General features: G+C 42.3%; 1 protein-coding gene across 1 annotated transcript in view; it reads left to right on the top strand.

Annotated features, from left to right (window-relative positions):
- PPP3CA (protein phosphatase 3 catalytic subunit alpha) overlaps window positions 1-22,395 on the top strand; it is a gene marked incomplete at its 5' end in the record, with an annotated part of 217,284 nt that overhangs the window by 152,551 nt on the left and 42,338 nt on the right. The window contains one exon of the mRNA XM_019552626.1: window positions 1,001-1,095. Coding sequence (XP_019408171.1) covers window positions 1,001-1,095 — 95 coding nt within the window. The remainder of the gene's footprint in view (window positions 1-1,000; window positions 1,096-22,395) is intronic.

Here is a 22,395-nt window from a genome sequence, read left to right on the forward strand (position 1 = left end):
CTTTTCTTAGAGAACAAAGAGGCTGCATTGGTTTTATTTGTGCTGCAGTAGGGACAAAAATACTATGTTTAACTTTTTTCAGATTCATACAGCTATCAAATATTTGATCAAATGTTTATTTGATCAAATATTGTCCAGATAATAAATCCAGACAGTAAACCCCTGATCTGTTAAGGTATGGGTACTAGAAATGGGTGAGCATTAGCAAGTTAGTTCACAGACTTGTCTTAATTGAGCATTCCTTTGTGAAGTCAAGCTTTGTCCATGCATGCAGAAGAACATCACCTGATGATTGATAACTGTTTTGCATATTTGTAAAATAATGTAACTGTGTAAGGTAATTCTCAGCTTGCAAAAGGTTCCTGTGGAAATGTCTGCATATTCTGGCACCCTGAGAAATTTGAAATAGTTTATTTAATCTACCTGTTGGGGTATTTTTTAATACATTTGTACACATGCTTTGGGAAGGAGCCTCCACAAAAAGGGGGTGGGTGAAATATACCTCCATTGTAGCCAGTAATCAAACTCCCCTTGTTTTCGGCATGACCGTATTATAATGTGAAATGTACAGTTTTCTTCTTTAGTGGTCCATCAGCTATGATGCTTCCTATGCTAGAGTTTGTCACCTGTGACCAAGTGGCATCAGTTGAGATTAGCCCCATTTGAGTCCCCAGCAATTCCAAATATATGCAAAGTCTAAACCTGTAGCAAATATTTCATGTGCAACTCCAAAGACCTTTTATAATTCCTGCTTGTGACATTACATTATAAAACCCTTTGGGGTAACCTGTTGGTTTTCTTGTTCTGAGTGATGTCACTAACATAGAATCGTAGAAATGTAGGGCTGGAAAGGACCTTAAGAGGTCATCTGGTCCAACCACTGCTTGAGGTAGGATCATCCCTGTCCAAATCATTCATACAAGTCCTTGTCTAACCTAGTCCTGATATGTTGTATACCATACATGTGATTAATAATAATTCAACTTGTGCTTTCCTTTAGGTATCGTATGTACAGGAAAAGCCAAACAACAGGCTTCCCTTCACTAATTACAATTTTTTCAGCACCAAACTATCTAGATGTATACAATAACAAAGGTAAGAGTGTTTTCTTTTCTCATATTATTTCTTTAATTTATTACAGGTGCAAATTTAATCAGGTTTATTTTTTACAAATTGGACATCGCTATAGGATTTGTGTTTCTGTCTACTATGTGCTTAGATAGTTCTCTAGTGTGAGTGTGCATTGTTAATAACTGCATCATCCAGGACAAAAGCTGGCAATGGTTCTAACAACTGAAAGAGGCATTTTGCAAAATCTTGTGGTTGAGATTTCCTCTGCTACTTTTTTTATTAATCATCTGGCCCTTTGTTAATTTCCATTAACATTAACAGCTGTTATATAGCTAAATCTTTTAATCAGCTTTAAAATGTCAGACATAATAGTTATCTAGACAGAAGGCAGAGTATATTTGTGCCTTATAAGAAAAAATGAAGGAGGGAGATGCATAAGCTTTCCTAAGCAGTAGCTTACTGGATCAAATGTTATGAAGGGACTGCAGGAAGTAAACTTTCTAAATAGAAAGCAGTAATTCGAGTATGAAGGGTAGGGAAGGGGGACAAATACAGGGTACTGCTGAGAGAGGCAAGGTAAGTAGGAGAGAGAAAAAGAAAGCAGTTAACCTATTGAGGGAGATAGGCTTTATAAAGGGATAAGAATACATCATCTTGGCTTAGACCACACTTAACACAACTCAATCTGTAGATTATTTGTCTAGATTCCTATAGATCCCATATTGTCTGATTATCCTATTCTAGGGGCGGCCAACTTGGGACACAAGAGCCACAAGTGGGACAGGTGGCCTTGGTGTGGGGCCCACAGCGGATCAGGGATGGGTCAGGCAGCACAGTTGCAGATAGGACAGGGAGCGGAAAGCAGAGCAGGAGATTGGCAGAGAAGGGGAATTGGAGTCACTCTCAGGGAGAGCTCAGAGCTAATTTTTGGTATTTCTGCCAGACAGGTTAGCCCCCACTGCTTTATTCCATGTTTTATTTTTTTTAAATCATTTTAAACCTAATACATGTAGAAAAGACTTATATAAAGCAAATAAAAAAGCTGTTGCTTAGATGATAAAATGCTGTGAAGACTCATCTCGGGACATGTGTACAGCTTATATTAGGTTACTGTAGTATTCACTCTGGCTGCCTGCAGACCTTAAAAAAAAAAAAAAAAGCCAAACACACACTTTACCAGAAACAGCAGCATGTTATTTTAGCCTGGCTCTGCAGTGTCTGTAATGATTGAGTGCTTCAGTGGGGCTTTTTGGTGCTTTTAGCTAAAGCTGATTTAATAAGTATTAAATAAGTGCCAAAAAAGTACCACTAACTTGCCCAATCTTTACAGACATTGGGCAAGCTGGACTGAAGTAACACACTATTTCTTCTGGGCATTCTTAGGGCTTGGCATGGGAACGTACCAAGTTTAAAGTAAGGTGCTGTTTTTGGGGTGTGGTTTCACATCTGTAAGCACCCTCTGATTGCAAGTTTCCCTAACAAATCACAAGAAAATAGCTGTTTTAAAACAAGACTTTCCAATAACTTATACTGCTAAGCCCAATATATGCAGCAGGATAGCTTTATTTTATGCTGCCCTGGCTGGAATAAAACTAGCATGTACTGTTCTGCTATGATAGGTAAAGAAATTTGGAGGATAAAGACATCCATAACTACTTTGTCCCTATGATTTAAATGACGTTAACTTTATTCTATGCGACTATTTCTGGAACCCTCATGAAATTTAACATTTACCCATTTCACAGTGTTTATCCTTTCTGAAAGAAATAATGTTAGTGATTTTAGTCTTTGCCTTCATTTAAAAAAAAAAAAAAAAGCATCTGGCATAAATCTTTCAAAAGAAAGAAGATTGGCATTGGCATCATTTAAATAATTATTGAACAAAACTTTTGAGCATTTTAAAGCTATTAAGTGAATGCCCTACTGTACGCTGGGGAGTGAGATGGTTTACTGCTAGATACCACATTAAGTATAATTTTGTATTATCAAAATGCATGTTAACTTGCATTAAAAAAATGACCGCAGGTTCTCTGTCAGCAACCTCAAAGTTGAGCTATCAGTAGCTACTTAAGGTACAAGTAAAGAGCTTAGAGCAGGCAAGGTTCTTTGGATAGATACGGTATCTTTTATTAGACCAACTAAATAGTTGGAAAAAAGTTCTTTGCAAACTTTTAGGCACATACCCTTCATCTGGCATGAGGAGACTCTGCTAATATTATGTGCTCTTCAAGGTAGAAAAGCAAAGGTAGAGTTTAGAGAAGTGGTTCTCACAGTTTTTAGATGTGGGGCACCCCTCCTTAGATTCAAGGCACCCCTCAGAAAATGCCAGATCTTAGTTTACACTCATTTTCTGCCTACAGAAAAAGTATAGAGTAGTTCTTCTATTGTAGAGAACTGAGAATAACCATAGCAGGTCCGAATGTTTTTAACACTATGAATTTCTATTTGAAATCTCTGGGGTTATCTTGTGAGTCATGTTTGTATACCTAACAGTGCTCACATTGCATGACATCCCATGGCACCCTCGAAAGAATCTAAAGGTACCCCAGGGTGCGGTGGCACCTTGGTTGAGTATTGCTGGATTGTGCTTAAACAAATTATTTTGATTTTTAGCAGTGCAGGTCAGCACAAGAGATTTAGGGATTGGAGATGCAGTAATGGCAATGTAAATTAGTTTTACAATGTCAGTGGTTCAGGGTAGAGAAATGTGCTATTTGTTGGTAGGAGGTTTTGGATAAATGATTCATAAATCAGTAACTGCTGTTTGCCAGTCCGTAGAAATAGGCAGATTTGGTTCAACATTTCAGTTTTACCTAGAATTGACACGAAACTCTCTGTGTGAGAATTTAGTGGGTTAACAACACATTTTTTTGCCATAATAGAAAGCATTAAATAAAAGAGTCTTGCTTAAATAACACTCAGGATCTGAATTTTACATGTGCACCTATAAGGTCAACACTTGATATCGCTCTGCCCTTTCTCTTGTTAGCCTCAAAAAGTGAGGTATCTTTCTTGTTCTAAAAGTCTTAGGTATGACAGATAGCATGCTAGGTGAGATTATTATCCCTGTTTTGAGGTTCTTCTGATAATAAGTCAAAGACCAAATCCTGAGGGGTGCTTGATTATCTGCAACAGCTTCTGCTGTTGAGGAGCTTAGGTCTTCCCAGGATTTCATCCAAGTGAGCTGAAAGTAAATTAATGATGGAGTAAAAGCATTGCAATTTTGTCAGATAATCATAATGTGTTTGGCATGTGTTTTTAATATCAGCATTATCCATTTTTGTTCTGTGTTCCCAGTCCCCTCTCTTATTTAAAGTTCTGATTACTTTTTTTTTCCTCATGAGATTTGAGACCACTGGCTCATGACATTCAGAATGGGCTATGCAAATATTTTTCACGCCGCATTGCTCATGTGTCTCATCTTGACTTCAATCCGCTGCTTACTCAGTTCAAGGAAAGAAAATACAGCTATCCCGTGCCTTTCAAAGCTGTATGATTTGGGATCTTGTTTGTAAATTGCAGGTTGATTTGCAGCAGACATAGTCATTAATAATGCAAACATTCTGACTAGGTAATTTCAGTGAAGGTGAGGGAAGACGGACAGAAACTTATCTCCTTAGGGATGTTACACTGAAGTAACTATAGATAGCTTTGCTTAAAAGTGGTTTATGACTACATACAACCTGATTTCAAACTGAAATATTTAGCATCTTGGGTAGCAATAAGTCATTTTTGGAACTAAAGTAACTCTTCTCCCCATAAACCTATTTATTTGTTACAAGCTCGTATGGACACTGCTGGGCTTCTGGCAGTTCCTCCAACTACTACCCACACTGCACTGATTCCTGTGTGCATCAGCCTTCCTTTTATGTTTGCAGTCTACTACTCTAACTTAACTGGATTTTACCTCCCTCTAAAATCTGATGAGCAAAGAGAAGTGCCTGATTTCTATACCAGTGAGTAGGAAACTCGCATGCTTGTTATAGCAGCCGTACTTGCTTGTGCTTTCATGAGAACAGATTCAGAAGTTCTGAATTGATTGCCCTCTTTGGAGAATCGTATTTTCTGTCCCATGTGGAGAAGAGCCTCTGGAATGCACTCCCACAGCTTGTCCCAGCACCAAGTCAAAGCAAAGAAGCTTCAATAGAAGTACCTGCAGACAACGGACAAGAACCAAATCTCCAGAAGTCCTGCTGCACCTTACCTGTACTAGAAGAATTGGAGGACTGGATGGCTTTTTTGCAATCAATGCCACCACTAAACCTAAGAATTATGTGAAGGATATCTTTCCACAAAGCACTAAAAGCAAAATAGCCATTCTTCCCCCCACCAAAAACTCCCTTAACACCAGGTATCTATTAGGCCTGAGCGAAGCAGCGAGTATTCACTTCAGATTTGGATTTGGCCAATTCGGAGGGACAGTGATTCAATCTGATGATTTGAATCACTGTCCTGATTCAATTCAGCTGATTCAGATTCGGAGAGTCAGCACCAATTTGGACATAGACTATAATGGGGAATCACTAAAATGCCTATAATTTTGTCATTTGTTTGCAGATTCAGATGACAGTAGCAGGAATGGTAGTCCCTTCTGAGGGCATGAAGCCTGCCAAGTTTAATGAGATAGGTGCAGGGGTTTCTGTGAAAGTGCACCTCAAACTGTTGAAAGCAAGACTCGTATCACGTGTGTATCTTAAGGCATAGGAGGATGAAAACAGCAGGGATGGTAGCCCCTCATGTGGGCATGAGGCCTGCCAGATTTCAGGCAGAGTGGTGCAGGGGTTTCTGGGAAAGTTCACCTCAAGTTTCTGAAAGCAAATAAAAAAAAAAGCAAGTAGGCAGGGTCACCAACTGCTCCACCAAACTAGGATCTAAAGAAGGTGTGGTAGGGTGTCAGCATCCTACCACCTCTGACCTTCTGCCTCCCTGACTGTTCACCAGCACCTCTGTCCAGTGATGGAGGGTTTTGCTGCTGCAGACACTCTCCTTTGCACTTGAGTCACACATGCCCACCAGCACATGGACCGTACTGGAGCACAATGAATCCAGGGATTTTTTCATGCCCTCCTACAGTTGCTTCACCAGTGCCTGCACCTCTGGTGAAAGCAGCTTGCCCCAGCCAGGAACATCAATCCCCTGAAACTTCTCCATTTCATTGTCAAGCTCCTTCACTACGGGGATCACCTGACTAAGGAAGGCATTGCCAGCGATGAGGCTCATAGTAGCCTTGAGGAACGGCTTGGAAACCACCAAGACCTGGGAGATGGTATCCCACTCCATTTTGTTAAGGGGGTGCTGATCCTAATCTCCCTGACCAAAGCCATCTCATGGATGGCCTTCTGTTGCTCCACCAGCCTCTTGAGCATCAGGTATGTGAAGTTCCACCAAGTCTCCACATCCTGCATGATTTTGTGCTGCAGGATGCTCAGCTCTGCCTGTTTGTCCCACAGCATCTTGCCCCCCTTGATGCTCCAGTGGAAATAGCCCACCACCTTCCTGCATTTCAAAATGAGCTGGCTGGTAGTAACAGTGCCATCACCGGGATCTGTGTCCCTGACTACAAGGTGGAACTTATGTGCCGCACAGCGGATGCCAACAAAGTTGGCATCACACACCGCCTTGACCATATTGGCCCCTTTGTCAGTGACTGTCAACCCATGGGTGAGCTCACCCTGCCCAACGAACCACCCCTGCAGTATGTGGTTCATGGCCTCCATGATCTCTGTTGCTATGTGGGACTCATCCATCACCTCTACTCATCCATCACTGCCACAGGGAGCCCACCAACGCCCTGACTGTTTCCACTAGTGCTGTGTGAGGGAGAGGTAGGCATGATCTCCGTCCTGGCTGCTCCAGATGTCCAAGGTGAAGTACAAGACTACCTGTGGCCCTGCCTTGTGCAGCTCACCCCTCAAATACTCCCTGCATGCCGCATACAGGGAGAGCATCACTGTCCTACTAAAGGTGGGGTGTGCAGGCACTTGGTACGATGGGGCCACGAGCACCATAAGCCGCCTGAATCCTGCACACTCAACAAAGGAGAAGGGCTGGCCATCCAGAGCAAGCATCTCCTCAGTGCTCTGGGAGACCTCACTTGCCCTTGCAACACGCCCCCCTTTATCTGTGGCTTTCCCTCACTGCTCCAGGGTGGCCTGCCTCTGCTTTGGGGGGGGATGGGGGCTTTGGAGTGAGAGTGGGACTTATTTTGGGGCATGCTCCCACTAGTGCCAGGCTGAGGAGGAACAAGAGCAAGGGGGTGCTGCATCCTGAGATGCAACAGCATCTCTGTGGTGGTGAAGTGTTTCACCTCCTTGTCCTGGATAATCTGCCTTTGGCAGTGATGGCAGGTAGCATACCTGGGATCATCTGCCACCTCAGAATGATCCCACACAACACTACCCACTTGCTTCTGTGTTGAGGGTGGGGATCCTGCCTTATCTCCCTCCTCACCAAGCCGAGGCACAACAACAAGAGGAGCTGAGCCACCTGCCCCCACAACCTCCTCTGAAGAGCCTTCTAGAGAAGAAGACCTGCCTCTAGGGGAATGTTGGGTAATGTGGAGCACAAACTCAGATTTCCCCTCCTTCCCCAGAATTTCCTTCACTATGGCCCTCAGTTCCTCCACTTCCAGATCCAGTTCCTCCTCTGGCACTGGCAGGCTCACACTGGGAACTGAAACTGGGGTAGACAGTGTCATGCTGCTGATGGTTAGTGGTGGTGGTGCAGGTACAGGCACTGCTACCACCTCCTTGCTCCCACTAGCAGCAGAAGACTCACTGCTGCCAGGAAAGAGGGTGCGTCTATGTTTGGGGTGAGGGGAACTTGCAGTTCTCCCTCTGCCCCCTCTCTTTCCCCTGCCAGAACACCTGGCACCTGCCTTTCCAGCACGCTTCATAATGTTTGGTATGCTGCAAAATGTCTGTGTGTAATATACGTTGTGCTTTCCTGCACAGTAATGACACTGTCAGGGAAAACACAGATTTCATTTTGTGGAGGGAAAGAATTAAGACAGACTAACAAGAACAAACAAGAGGATTTTGGAGGAAGAATAAGTTGAAAGGAATGGATAGAGATAACAATAGGGATTATAGGCAAGGGTAAGTAGGAAAGGATTGGATAAAAATTACAAAAAGAGAGACTAGCTAACAATAGACTACTTAGCAAGTCAGAGCCTTTCAGATGCTGCTGCTGCTTCAAGAGAGAGACAGCTCACAAAAGGTACAAATCATTTCAGACACGGCTTTATATCTTGTTTCTACGTAACTCCCCCAGAGCACTGTGATTGGAAGGAACTCGGAGAAAGATCACAATCACTGGCCAGCTACAGATGTCAATATCAGAGCAGTCCTTGTCCCCTCTCAACCTTTTCCATATATGAAAGATCACCCCCTCGCCCTCCCTTTCTCAGTTTCTGTTTGCTGCTTACTGCAAGCTTTCCAAATCTCTCCAAATCAAATCTGAGGCTTCCAATTCGATTCAGACCTTTTAATGGGTCTCCTGATTTGATTCAGATTTGGAGATTCGGCTGCCAAATCAGTCCAAATCTCCTCTGAATCGACTACCAAAACTTTGCATAGCCCTAGTATCTATGTGTCCATTAAAGAAGAGATTTACCAGGGTAGCCAGCAAATGTAGAGCCACCCCCAGGTTTAGGGATTACACAAGAATCTTATGTAAACAGCTGTCTTGACACAGGAACAGTGCAAGGACTTTTGCCACCCTAGGCAAATGAAATCTTGCTGCCTTCCCTTGTAATGTACCCAGTGAGGGCAGGTAACAGACAGAGGCCCAGAGCAGCACCAGAGCTGCCCTGCTTATTGTACATGCCCAGACTCCTGAGGTGGCACCCAGTGAGCACATGTGAGGTGTGTACACACTATTTTGCCACCCCATTCAGTTTGTCACCCCTAGATGCCACATGTGCTGTCTACCCAGTTAGGCTGGCCCTTTCTTGGCACCTTTGCAAAGGAGAACTCTGTCAGCACACAACCAAAAAGTGTTGCGGAGAGGAGATCTCCCAATCAGTACTTTGCACAATATCAGTGCACAACAGAATTTAAATTGCCTTTTCCTAGTCACTGACAGTTGGCGCTCTGCCCAGGGTGGTCAGAGCTAGGAGCATAGCTTTAGGAATGCCCTATTCATTTACTGAAGTTGAGCTTTCATGAGGTAAATGGCTGAAGTCAGGCTACAAAGGCCTGAAAACTTCTTAGATATTTAAGGCATCAAAGCCTGAATCCTCTACAGCAGAGGTTCTCAAACTGTGGTCTGCGGACCACCACTGCGAGCTCCATTCAGGTGGTCTGCAGAAAGGTTGCAGAACAATCGAGAATATTTGTACTTTTAAGGTAAGACTACTGATATTAAAATATGAGTTGTATGCTTTTTTGTAGATCAAAAAAAAGTTTATTAAGTGGTCTGCTGAGACTCTCAGCACTTCTCAAGTGGTCCACAAAAAGAAACATTTGAGAACCACTGCTCTACAGGTTGATTTCTTCCTACGTGAAGTCTCATCACCACTGGTGCACTTACCACTTCTGCTGATTTTTGCTTTATTCCATCTACCCATTCTTTTCCCCTCAAAATGTTGGCACCGTAGTGGTTAAAAAAAATCAGATTGAATGCGAATCATCTTCACTGTAATTGCGGAAACATAAAGATAAAAACAGCAATAGAATAGGCTTTGTGGCTCGTGTTTGCATTGGTGTACTCAATTTTTACTGAAATTGAGACTTCCTCCAAGGTAAATGCCCTACCTGCCTTAAGACATGTTTTCAAAATGCAAAAAAATTTTAAAGCACTAAAATGCATTTGGATTTAGAACAAATGACCACAAAATTCTATTCATTTTGTAGTGTTTCATGCTGATCTGTATAATCAAAAAGTACTTAAAGGAATTACAGTCCTCCATTTTGGTAAGTACTTTATGAGACAAAGGTGCTGTATTGGGGACTGCCCGTGTAGCTAGTGTTCCTTTCACTCCTATATAAGGTGTGGGCAACATCTTGATAAAACAACACAACATACCTTCCTGGTTTGCCAGGTGACTTTCTGAATGAGACATTTCTGTCTCTTGGGGACTCTCCTCAATGTGACATTTTCATTTGTAAAGAAAAACTCCAGGGATCCACTTGCAACTACTGGTTCGTTCTTTGTAGCTATCCATCTAACGGACAACATGGCAGCTATCCAGATACCCATCTTATACAGTTTTAGCTCGGGGGGGGGGGAAAAAAGATGGAGGGCCATGAGGGCAGAGAAGTGTGGATATGCTTTCCAGGGGTGTTTTCAAAGGGTTAAAATGTAGTATATGGTCTTAAGAGGTGACATATTGCAGATAAAGCAGGCCAAGAAGTTCCAGAGGAGCCATCCTCTCACCACCTCCCTCCCCCCCAAGATCTAGCCCATCACCAAAGTTTCTAACATACTACAAAATAAACAGAATGTCTGATTTCATTCACTGAAATTACAGCTGCTTCCTACAACAGTCAATGCCACAGTAAACAGAGAAAGTGAACACATTTTTGCTCATCACTTACTGTTCGTGATGACTCTTCAGTTTAGCTATGCATCATTTCCATTGGTCTTAAATTTGCACTTTGTTTTTGCTTATATCTAAACCCATGAATGTCATAACATATCCCCACATTGTTATTTCCTAATCAAACATTCAGTTCCCTTGTTTGTGCTACATTTATTACCTACAGCTGTCCCCTGATTTCAAAGGAGGAATGCAGTGCATTCCCAGCTTTGTTTCCTTTTACACAAAGAATGGAGAGGAGCTGTTTAAATTAAAGCATGAGGTTGGCCTGAGAACAAGTAGGTATAAATTTGCCATGAATTATTTTTTTGGGGGGAGAAGGTTTCTGACCATCACAAGGATGTTTTAAAATAGTCCGTCATTAAAAGACTGAAAGGCGGACAACCTTACTAGTTTTAAGATGGAGCTTGATAGGTTTATGATTATGGGAGGTAAGGGCCAGAGCAGATTTTGTCCTCCAGGAGATTTCTTACAGTCCTATGTTCACATTCCAGACAGCAGTAGAGGGTGTTACTGCAATGTTCTGAAAATCTATCTAGCTCCTACTCCCATCTGTCCTCCAGGATTTCTCCCTTGCTCTCACATATTTGCAACATACAGTGGGCATTTATGATATGGCACATAGTGAGGAAAAACATACATCCTATTCAGAGGGTACTACCACTGCCCTTGAGTCTTCCCAAGTCACACTTGCTTTCTGGATGAATACATCAAGTAATCAACATGTAGTTAAATCACTACCTACTTTTGTCCAGGTGTCAATAAAAGGTTTCATAAGCCAGCAAAGCAGAGGGTAAACCAACTACCTAAGAATGACTGGAAATATTCTACCTCCATAGTGGCTGGGGAAGCGAACTTCCTTGCTCATTCAAGCAAACAAGCCTGAGTTTCTTATTGTCCCAACTTCATGAGTTTTACCAGACCACCTTCTCATAATTATTATTACATCACTGTAGATGGAGGAATTGTCTGCAATACCTTCTACAGGCCTTCAGGACCAGTGAGAAATAATCCTTCTGATGGATAGTCTTTGATCCGTCAGAAGAGGACGAATTGCCTATATACCATTCAAAAACCATCTATAGCAGTGGTCACCAACCAGTGGATCTTGATCCACCAGTAGATCTTGGAGCCTCTTGTGGTAGATCTCAGGGCCTCTTGGAGTCAATCCAAGGCTGGAGTGGGGGGCTGACTGCCCGCATACATACATACACATGCCCCAGCCCAGCAGGTCAGTTTTGGGGCAGGGGAGGGGCAGCGGCTAGATTGAGAACCCCACAGTGAGGGACAGTGCTTCAGAGATAGGAGCAGAGGTAAGTTGAGTGGGGCCCTGGCCAGGTGGGCCTTACCTGTTGGGGAGGCACACCCTCAAATATTTTTTTCTCCCTCTGCCTTGATCTGCAGCCCCCTCCCTCCCCACAGAATTACTTGCTGAGTGGGGGGAGGAGGGTGGCGGCACCACTCAGTAGATCTTGGGTGGCTTTTAAATGCCAAAGGTGATATCCTGGTTAAAAAGGTTGGAGACCACTGATCTACAGAAAGTCACCAATAGGTTTATGATATGGCAGATCAAAACAGTTATAACAACGTAGACCTGCACAGTATCAGTCCCAACAATTGATCTACTAACATCTATCTGATTACCTTCCAGCTAGGAGCAATTAGGTGTTACAGCATCCATGTCAGCAGCAGTTGCTCTTCATTCTTTGTGTAAAGGGAAATGTTCACATTGATATTCTGCTCCTGTGGCTCTTGGGTAAGCTCTGTGTAAATTGCAAGGGAAGTAGCCTTTGTCATCCTGATGTTCCTACCTTGTCCCATCAGTCACTGGTACCTGGGTAGGTTCAGATCTATACAGAGTAGAGTTGTTCTAGATCAGTGGTCCTCAACCCCAGCTCACAGGCCCAATCTGCCCCCCAACATTGTGTCATCTGGCTTGCAGGGCTCTGCATAGATCTGAAAATTTGATGACAAGGGAGTGATGGTACTGCTTCCCTGTTGCCAAGTTTTTAGGTCCAGAGCAAGCCCTGCAGGTTGGATGGCTTGGCCCTGCATGCTAGATCAGACATGTAGGGTGGCATGGGGCTGGTGCTGGTGTGCAAAGCTGGCTACAACCCAATCCTGGTATGTGGGGCCAGCTGGGAGCAGAGTGGAGCCTGATTCCAGCATGGGAGGCTGAGTGGAAGTTGTGCAGGGCCTCGAGGCCTGATCCTGGTGTGTGGGGCTGATGCAGCCCATGCCACTCATCTGTCCTGCGGGGCCAAAAGATTGAGCACCATTGCCAAGATAAATGCTCTGTAAAGTTAACTTTAACTTTATCTTTCCACTTGTCAGCCTCTAGTAGCTGTGTTACTAGAACATCAGCAGTCCCTTGAAGTCATTGTCAGATCCCTTCCCTATTACTGCAGATGCATGTGCATCATTCTGATCATGTTGATGACTGTATCAGTGAAGTTGTTGAGCATTTGGTGCTTATTTACTGCCTATCATCAGTTCTAAAATTTAGTTGGTAAACTTAATAAATGATGGTAGAGGAATCATCATTTTTTAGTAATTTGATCTACCCCAAACCCAAATTTCCTTATTTTCCATCAGGCTTCCCACAGTGCACCACAAGAAACCTTGCAGAGCTTAGACCAGAGGAGTGGAGTGCTTATGGAAATGATAAATTTACAATCTAAAAAGTATTTCCATCTTCATGTAACAGCTTAAAACCTTGAAGACACATTAGAAAAGGTTGTTCTATTATTTTAAAATGTGGAATCTGTTTTCTTGAACATAAATTGAGAGTTATGCATGACAAAATTAGTCCCTAGTTACTTCAAAAGGCTAAATATATGCCAAGGGAGATCTATCTACCTTCATCTGATTCTTGGGGCAGGGAGGGAGGGGGAGGGAGTTTCAACAATCTGTAAGTCTCTTACATATTCACTTTTGTTTGCTTCCTGTCTTCCCTGCATCTTTTATACGATTCTATCCCTTATCTGCAGCATGGTAAACAAAAATTCTCCACTGAAGATTTGATCCTGATTGTTCTGCAGGGTTATTTCCATGGGGTTTGTAGGTACTTGGCACTCAAATGATGTTCAGTACTTTATAGGATGGATTCCTGGCAAGAGTTTTCTTTTGTTCTTCAGGTACAGGACAGCATATAAGATATTGTTAGCATCAGGACAGAGCCAGTCATGTTTAGTGTCATGTTATATGGATTTATTTCAGGGAAATTAATATTTAGGACTATTAGACTACTCACTCTCACTAAGTACTGGGAAGCTAAATGGGAAATTAAAGTCTGTATGGTGCCTCAGCTATAAAAGTTAGGCACATGGCAGAATAAAACAGATTGACTGCCAGGGTGCTGGTCAGTACATCCTGTAGGTCTCTAAATTGTTAATGTAATTAAAATGATAGGACATGTTAAGAAGTACTGTTACATTCATGCTTTTCATATATGATAAATGGCAACTATGTGCTTGCATGAGACCCAGATCTGTAGGTTCAAGAAAACAAATTCTGATTTAATAATAGTGTTGAATTGGTGGTTTCGTGAGAAACATGGACTACTTCAGAAATCCTGTACGCATTTTGCGAATGGGTGCAACCATGTATGCGTGTCATAGTCAGCACAGCACTATTACAGATTTCTTATGGAACAGGATGGGGATGCCAAAAAATAGCCCATGCTTTGATTTGTAGCAGCGGTTGGCAACTTTTTACTAATGGTGGGCCACCCCTTTATAATCCGGCTGTTGCTGTGGGCAGCTGTTCCCTGGCTGCTGTTCTAGCCCTTCTGTTTGGAGGGCTCCTCTCTCACCCATCCACCATCCCCACAGTCTCTGTTCACTATTGCCACCAGAAAACATGTCAAGCAAGGACTTGGAATGGCTAAATCAGTGGCCACAGTGAGCAGAGGGGGGCAACAGAACAGCCTTCTGCATGGAGTACAGAACATGGAGGACCAGAATCATGAGTGACTAGTGCCTCCTGAATCTGGGGGGGCACCCACAAAAGCCGCTGATGGTGGTAGCCCTGTTGGGGGGACCAGCCCTACTAACAGCATCAGTGTTGGCTGTCGGGGGGGGGCACCAGACCCTTCAGGGGGGCCACATGCATCCCTGTGCACCCCCTATGAGTCGCCTATGACCAGAATGGCAGCTGCAATCAGACATCTCTTAGTGAAACATTCAGTAGATTAGGTGGAAACAGGGAATTAACCAGCTGTTATTAAAATGGACTGGGTTTGACCTGAAGGCAGTAGGTTGCTCTGACCCCAGGTACCAAATTTAAACTTTCATTCTAATACTTTTTTTAAACTTTTTTTTGTTTTCTTTTACATCATTTTTGGGACATGCAGTGGAAGAGCAGAAATGAGAAAGTTTACAATATTCTGCAATGGCAATCACTTTCGTATATTCTTGGCAATTGTTAATATTTTAGTTTGTCGCTTTAATAAGTGCAGACTTTTTGGCTGAATGGATCATTTTAACTAGCTGTCTGAAGGCAGACTGTCATCTCGGAGGGCTTGGGTTTTTTTTAAAAGATTACATCTCATAAGATTGATATATCCACTAGAGAGTCAGAAGCTATTGGCAAAGCTAACGTAGTATCTTTTCCCCAAATCTACATGTGTTCTCAAGGGGAAAATCAGACAAAGGGAGAGCAAAAACAAATGGTGCAATGGAATCTACACAATTAGAAAAATGTTGTGGTTTGATATCTTCATTAGTATCCTGAAAAAGAGGGTAGTAAATGTCACTGAGATTCACAGGGAACATCAAAATGCAACATGTTGTGGACTCTGGCTGAGACAGATAAATAATCCAAAGGGATCTAGAAAGAATATAAAAATTAATTTCTAGCTGTAAAAATGCAGACTAGTGCATCTGAACAATCTGATATTTGATGGGCTGACATATGTGGGAAATAGTAGTGGCATAAAAGAGTGGAATTATGTAATATTCTGATTTGTTTATCCAGCCCAGATTTCAGGAGCAGTTTTCACTGTCTTTGTGATCTTAAAAGACCATTTGTTAACCTAAAGAACAATGGTGCAAAAAACTGATAAAGGGTGTCTCGTCCATATTGTTGCTCATGCCAAAGTTGTTAGCAACATTTACCATGTTTTGTTCCATTTACAAAATTCACTAAACTATTTATTTAACTTGGGGAATAGTTACGAAATTATTCCCCAATTTAAATAAACAACTCAAAATATTGGTAGAGGAAACTTAAAGTATTGTTAGGGAAGATATTTCTGATATAGTCTATCTAAATTTTCCTTTTCCATTTTATCTTTTACTCTAATGCTACTCTAATCTAGTGATGTCATTAAATAATTCCTCCATTTTTGTTAACATTTCAGCTGACAGATGTTTACCAACACTTTTTTCCCTGAACTGTCTCCTAACTCATGAAACTCAGTCATTATTTTCCCCCTTCTTTGTAGATATGTAAGTTAAGGTTCCACGGTTAAGGCTGAGGTTAAGCTTTGCATCGAAGCAAACATTTCCACTTCAGTGGGACCAGGATTTAATAACAATAATTACTGAACAAAAGAAACTTAGTATTTTATTATATCAATTTCCTACAATTTCTCACAAAACTGATTCTCAAACCAAGTTATCAATCCAAGAAATTCAGAGTTGAAATCTACCCTTATATTTGTGTTAAGTTATAGAAATCCATAAGTAGGATATTCAAAGAATGTTAACTGTGCTCTGTCATGATAATATATAACCATAATGGAGATAAATACATTTTAGTATTTGCTGTGATTTAAACTGATTTTTAAAGACACTCCACCCCAAAACTTGTTTCACACTTTTTTTCAATAAGTCTTTGCTTCTTACTATTTGTTAAGTAGAGCACAGCTAGCAGCATCTTACTTAAGAGCATCCTTGGCCCCACTGTGAACAATGGAAGTTGGCAACCATTTTGAATTAAGAGATTTCTAAATGGAATTGACTTTAGTAGACTGTGCTAACGAAGCAGTTTTCAGAAGAATATCAAAGAATTACCATTAATTTTAAAAGAAATCATCAGATGTAGTTTCTGCACAAGATTTCAATAGCTATTAATGATAAAGGAAGTCTGAAACATTTATATAACTACTATACTAAGGTAGTAAATTGTTTCTATGAGAAATGTAAAGTTTAACTCAAATTAATTAACCAATTTAATTTTTAATTACTAGGAAATTCATTCTGTACTCAAGGATTTAGAGCTGCAACTATGGAGTTATGTATTTCTCATACATTTTGGGGGTTATGAATTTCTCATACATAACCATGTTTGCAGATCCACATGTTGCTGGCTGGGTGAGCACTCCATGTCTTCCCCCAACAACTCCCGGCTCCCTCAGCCCCCAGCCACCTCTCTGCAGGAGTGCCCACCAGGCTGGTGGCACATGGAGCCGGAGCAGCACTATCGGCCCTGAAGGGAAGACACGCATGGAGGCACCAAGCCTGGTTTAAATGCATCTTCAAATCATCCCTTTCACTTGTCAATCCCTTTCATTTGTCTTCAGCCACAGTGTTGATTTATCCTTACAATACAGCCAGCAATGGAAGACTACTAGTATTCCATGCAGCTCTGCATCAGTACAGAAAGAATCTTGATTTCCTTTAGATGAATTCAGGCAAAATATAGAGAACGCTTATTAAAACTGGTGACATGGCTGTCCCATTACTACCAAAATCAGAAAAGCAGAGCTTTTCTATCTCATTTTACTGAAAACCAGAGTAGGTATCCATGTAACTATGGAATATTAAAGAGTCTGGTCAGTCCACTCTCACCCCTCCCCCCTGCCAGTCCCCTCCTCTCCCCTTTTAAATAACAGTTTGCTAGATTGGACAAAGAGTGGTCCTTTGCTGTTCCATGAGTACTTAGGCTCTGGGCATTTCTGAAGCACTTTGATTCTGTAATAATCAGCAAAAAATGGAGGGATTGAGAAAAAAGAGGTTCCTCTTAAATTCATTTGAAGGCCATATGGCCTGCTGTTTATGGTATAGATTTAAGATCACCTTTTTGAAGAAACAAAGTTAAAATGTATCAGAGTATCAGTTTCACACCCCCTTATATAGACCAAGCAGGGGAAAATGTTGAAAAAGGGAAACATCATTTATTGTATGCATGTAGTGTTTTGCCAAATGCAACCTTAGACCCTAAGATGAAAAGTAGTGATAATGCCTTGTGCAAATGTTTACTTTTAAGTTAACATAGGCCATGGGAACAAGCTTGTCCACTATGAATTGCATTAATCTCTGGCATAAACTAACACACCTATTGAATGTAATTATACTACAGCTGACCTGTTTCATCATCCATGATGATACTGTAATATAGGCTACAAATACATGATACACTTTTCCTAGGATAAACGGTTTTATCCCTAGGCAACTTGCAGGTGTTTAGACATCATCCACGTTTTTTGTCCTAAGATAAACCCCAAAAAGTTTTGTGGGATAAGAAGTACTTCCAGTTTATTTCAGGACATTGCAAAATGCATCTAAATAGTTATCTCAAAATTGCATAATTGAATCAGTGGCAAAAAAGCAGCCATACATTCACCCACTCACTAAATCCTGGTTAGAATATAGTGTGTGTACACACAAATCCTGGGATATTTCTGTTCCAGCACAACAATAGGCACAACTTGCCCTGGGACAAATGCAACATCTGTTCCTCACCATGGACTGTATCTGTAAAGTTGCTATTCTGCAAATGGACTGGGGATCATCCTAGAGAGGAAGAAGTGGTTATATAAAATTTCACTGGAATATCAGTGTTAATATTTTGAAGAGTTTGTCATGTTTCAGGGAGGTTAAAATTAATAAATGTAAAGGTGGTTTTGTTTCTCAGACTCTTACCATATTTTTACAATCCAGTGTTACCATATTAATAATTGCTTGCTAACAGTGTGCTTATTATATACCACTGAATTTGCATTATATATGCCGTAGGGGTGGATGAGTTGCAAAAGAACACTGTGAACCCATTGTAATCCTAAATACTTCCTACGACATAAGCATTAAGCACTAGGGGTGTGAGAAACGGGCCATATTCAATTTGGATTTGGATTCAGCCCGAATTGGGGACAGTGATTTGATTCCTTGATTCAAAGATTTGATGCTGATTTAGAGAATCAGCGATTCAGCCATAGACACAGCTTTAAATGTTTCTTATACATACCTTGAGTTACTAGTGTGGCTCATGAATGCTACAGTGCTGGGGTGGATGGAGCGTCTCACAGGAGCGTAGGAGGGCCCTCTGCATGCTTAGCACCCACTTCCGGGTCTGCCAGGGAGTGCACAGAGGACCTCCCCCCGCACACCCCCCCAGCTTGGCGATTGGCCACAGGAGGGACCCCTGGTGCCTGCCCAGGAGGTACCAATCATCAAGCTGGAGGAATGCGGGGGGGGCGGTGCTACACATTCCCTGGCTGACCCAGAAGTGGACTGGAAGTGCTTCTGGTCCACTTCTAGATCTGCTGCCGAGTGCCCTGGGGAGCCCCCTGTGCTCTTGTGCAACGCTCCATACACCCCAGCATCACAGCATTCACGAGCCGCCTGGTACCCTGAGATATGTAGAAAAAACATTTAAAGCTGTGTCTACTTCCTGAATATTTCTGAATCTCTCCATATCGATTTGGAGGGTTCCAATTCAGTTCGGAGAGATTAAAGGGTCTCCTGATTCAGTTTGGATTCGGTGATTCAGCCACTAAATTGGGCCAAATCTCTGCTGAATCAGATACAGACTGAAGCTTCGCACAGCTCTACTAAGCACCATGAGTTAAAGGTACACTTCTGCTCATACTTGATACATTTTAAAATAAAGTATATTTAGAGAGAATTTAGTTTTCTTTTAAAGACAGACTTCCCTGCTGCTTTTTCTCTGCTTTCTCATTTTTAAGCAATACTTACAAATGCCTAAATCATCAGCACAGACACATTTCAGCTTTGTAACTGTGATGAATGATCCAACATCATTAAGTATCTTAAGCCCAGATTAAATAACTATATCTGATTTCATGTCTAGATTTTTGGCTAAACTATATTGTTCAGAGTTTGTGGGAGTTAGTAAGAAGTGAATTACCTTTCAAATAGCCATTTGAAAAATAACTTTTTTGTTACAAGCACAGAAACATTTTGTTTCTATGTTTCAGAAATCCCTGTAGTGGAAGTTTTCTGTTTTATGTACCTGCATCTTACTTGTGATATATAATCAGTCCAATTTTCTTAAATATTCCAGTTATATTGTTGTTCCTTATTTGTTATAATATGGTTGACATCTTAAGACTTCTGTTTAAATATTCTATATTATCTTTAAAAAATGAAAGGGATTGGATAACCTGAGCTTTTAGTTATGGAACGTGTGACCTTTTGCCTCTAAATGAACAGTGCAGGTCTAATTGTAGTTGGTACATCGGGCCTTTTTACATGTTGCACTTTGAGCTGCTCAGATGTTGATCAGTTTTAGTGCTAGCTCAAATTTGGAACTGTTGCACCTTAAGGCTAAAAACCTTCTCGGACTGTCCCCTCATGCACAGCTGTGACTTGCCACTAGAAGGCTGGTGAGCAGGGGCCTGACTAGGAGCTACAGCTGTGAGTTGCCGCTATAGGGCTGGTGAGCGAAGACAGGCTTCTATTCCTTCTCTAGCTGGGGGTGTGAGATGGGTTGGGGGGGGCTGAGAACATGAAGCTGATAGGCAAAGAGTTAATGGGATGGGGATATATAGTGAAATGGGAGGTAGAAAGAAATTGGGCATGGGGAGGGGTCATGAAATGAAGGAAATCAGCTACTGAAGGATAAAATAAAAATAAAAAGAATTTTAAAAGAAATAAAGATGAAGTAAATTAAAGGTCTCATATTTTAATAAATTGGGATTGGGGTTTGGGGGGAGAGGGGGTGCTGGTCACACTTCCTGGGGTGGCTGGGAGCTGGGAGTGGTGAAAAGAGGTGCTTTGGAAGGAGCTATTGCCCATGCCCTAGGAAGAAAGCCCCAGTTCATGGAGCCCCATATCTTGGCTCCCCCCTAGACCCACTCCTAGAGTTGTCTGTGCTCTGTGATCTGGCTAGCTGGCATGAGCTCTGCAGGCTTTTTGCATGAGGTTGCACCCCTAGAGGTGGGAAACTTACAACCCCAGGGGCAGGAGGGGGGAGTTGGCTTGGTGTGAGAACTGCTCCTTGAGCAGTAGAGATCAGGGGGTGGAAGTTTGTCCACACAGAGCAAGAGGGTGAGGGAGGGGACACTGCATCTGGGATGCTGGAGGACTGCAACTTGGGTGGCTATCTGTGAGGATTTGCCACATATTAATGGAATACCTGCCTTTAGGTGACTTAAAGTGGTGCCACTCAAAGCGTGCTTAAAACTAGTTTCAGGTTTTAATGTGTGGACAGTAAAGGGGTTAAGAGGTCCAGGAGCCACCTGAAATGAACGTGTAACAAAGCCCTCACTGAAGTAAATAGACTTGTCAAGTGAAGCAGATCAGCTGTGCCACAATGTGTCATGGTTCAGCTGATCCACTTCATTGCGGAAAATCCACATTGTCCCTTGTTCTGCACTTGGTAGTGCAGGACAAGGGGTGATATGATGTATCTTCTTTCCCAATCCAGCCAAACCCACTCCCTCCTAATTGTGGGGAATAGGTCTAGCTAAGCAGGGAACACCAACTTCCCTGCTTATGGAGAGGCACTCTGAGATTCCTCAGGATGCCTCTTTTATAAGTGGGGAAAGCAAGCAGGTGTTCCAGGGGCTTGAGGAGCCTTCAGATCCCCAGAGCACCTGCCCAAGGTGGCAGGAACACAAGCAGCTCTGGCTGCTTATATCCATCCACCACAAAGATGTCCTCTACAATAAAATGGAAGAGTCTATTACCACCTTTTGTTGCTCCACTGATTTTTCCTTGATGCGGTGCAACAAGATATCAACATCTATTTGCCCAGCATTTGTTCTACCATTAAAATGTTTATGACAGCACAAACAACACAATCAGGTAACATCTATTCCCATCCTAAATAAACAATTCAGGTCTAACTAGCTGCTACTTACTGAAGTCATTAATATTTGTAGACATGCAAACATGCAACCTCCAGGCTGGATCTGGCCTGCAGAGGTTGCTCAGGTGGCCCATGGGGGCTTCTTGCAGGCTGGACCACCAACCTCCACAGGCCAGATTCAACCTGCAGGGCTTGTTGCCGTGACTGCTGCAGCCCCTGTGGTGGTGGTGGTGGGGGTGTTAATCCCTGCTGTTTTAGTGCAGCTCTGAAACCCAGAGAGTTAACACTACCTGCCTCCTCCCTCCTTACTCTCCACCAGAATTGGGGAAAGTGGGGAACTAGCAATGAGGGTATTAACTCCTTGGGTACTGAAGCCATGCCAAAACTATAAGGATTAACATCACTGCTCGCAAGTTGTCCAACCCACAGGAAGCCCCACCCAACCCATGGGAGCCCAACAAATTTGATGCTGCTGTATTAACCTCACTGAAATGAGCTGATGAGTTCACTTCAGTGTATAGTTGACACCTGTTCATAACAAAACCCTGTCCCCATTTAATACCTTATTACAACAAATTCAGCAAAGAAGCTTAAATTGAACAGATAACTGGCTCAATAGCTGTAAGCAAAAGGTAATTATTAACAGGTCCATGTCAGAATGGCAGGAGGTTTCCAGCGGAGTCCCACAGGGCTCTGTCCTGGGCCCAGTGCTCTTCAATATGTTTATTAATGATTTGGATCCTGGCATAGAAAGCTTCCTGAGCAACTTTGCGAATGACATGAAG

The sequence above is a fragment of the Crocodylus porosus genome, unplaced genomic scaffold (assembly GCF_001723895.1).
Source record: "Crocodylus porosus isolate Cpor-Errol unplaced genomic scaffold, CroPor_comp1, whole genome shotgun sequence".
Taxonomy (NCBI): Eukaryota; Metazoa; Chordata; order Crocodylia; family Crocodylidae; genus Crocodylus; species Crocodylus porosus.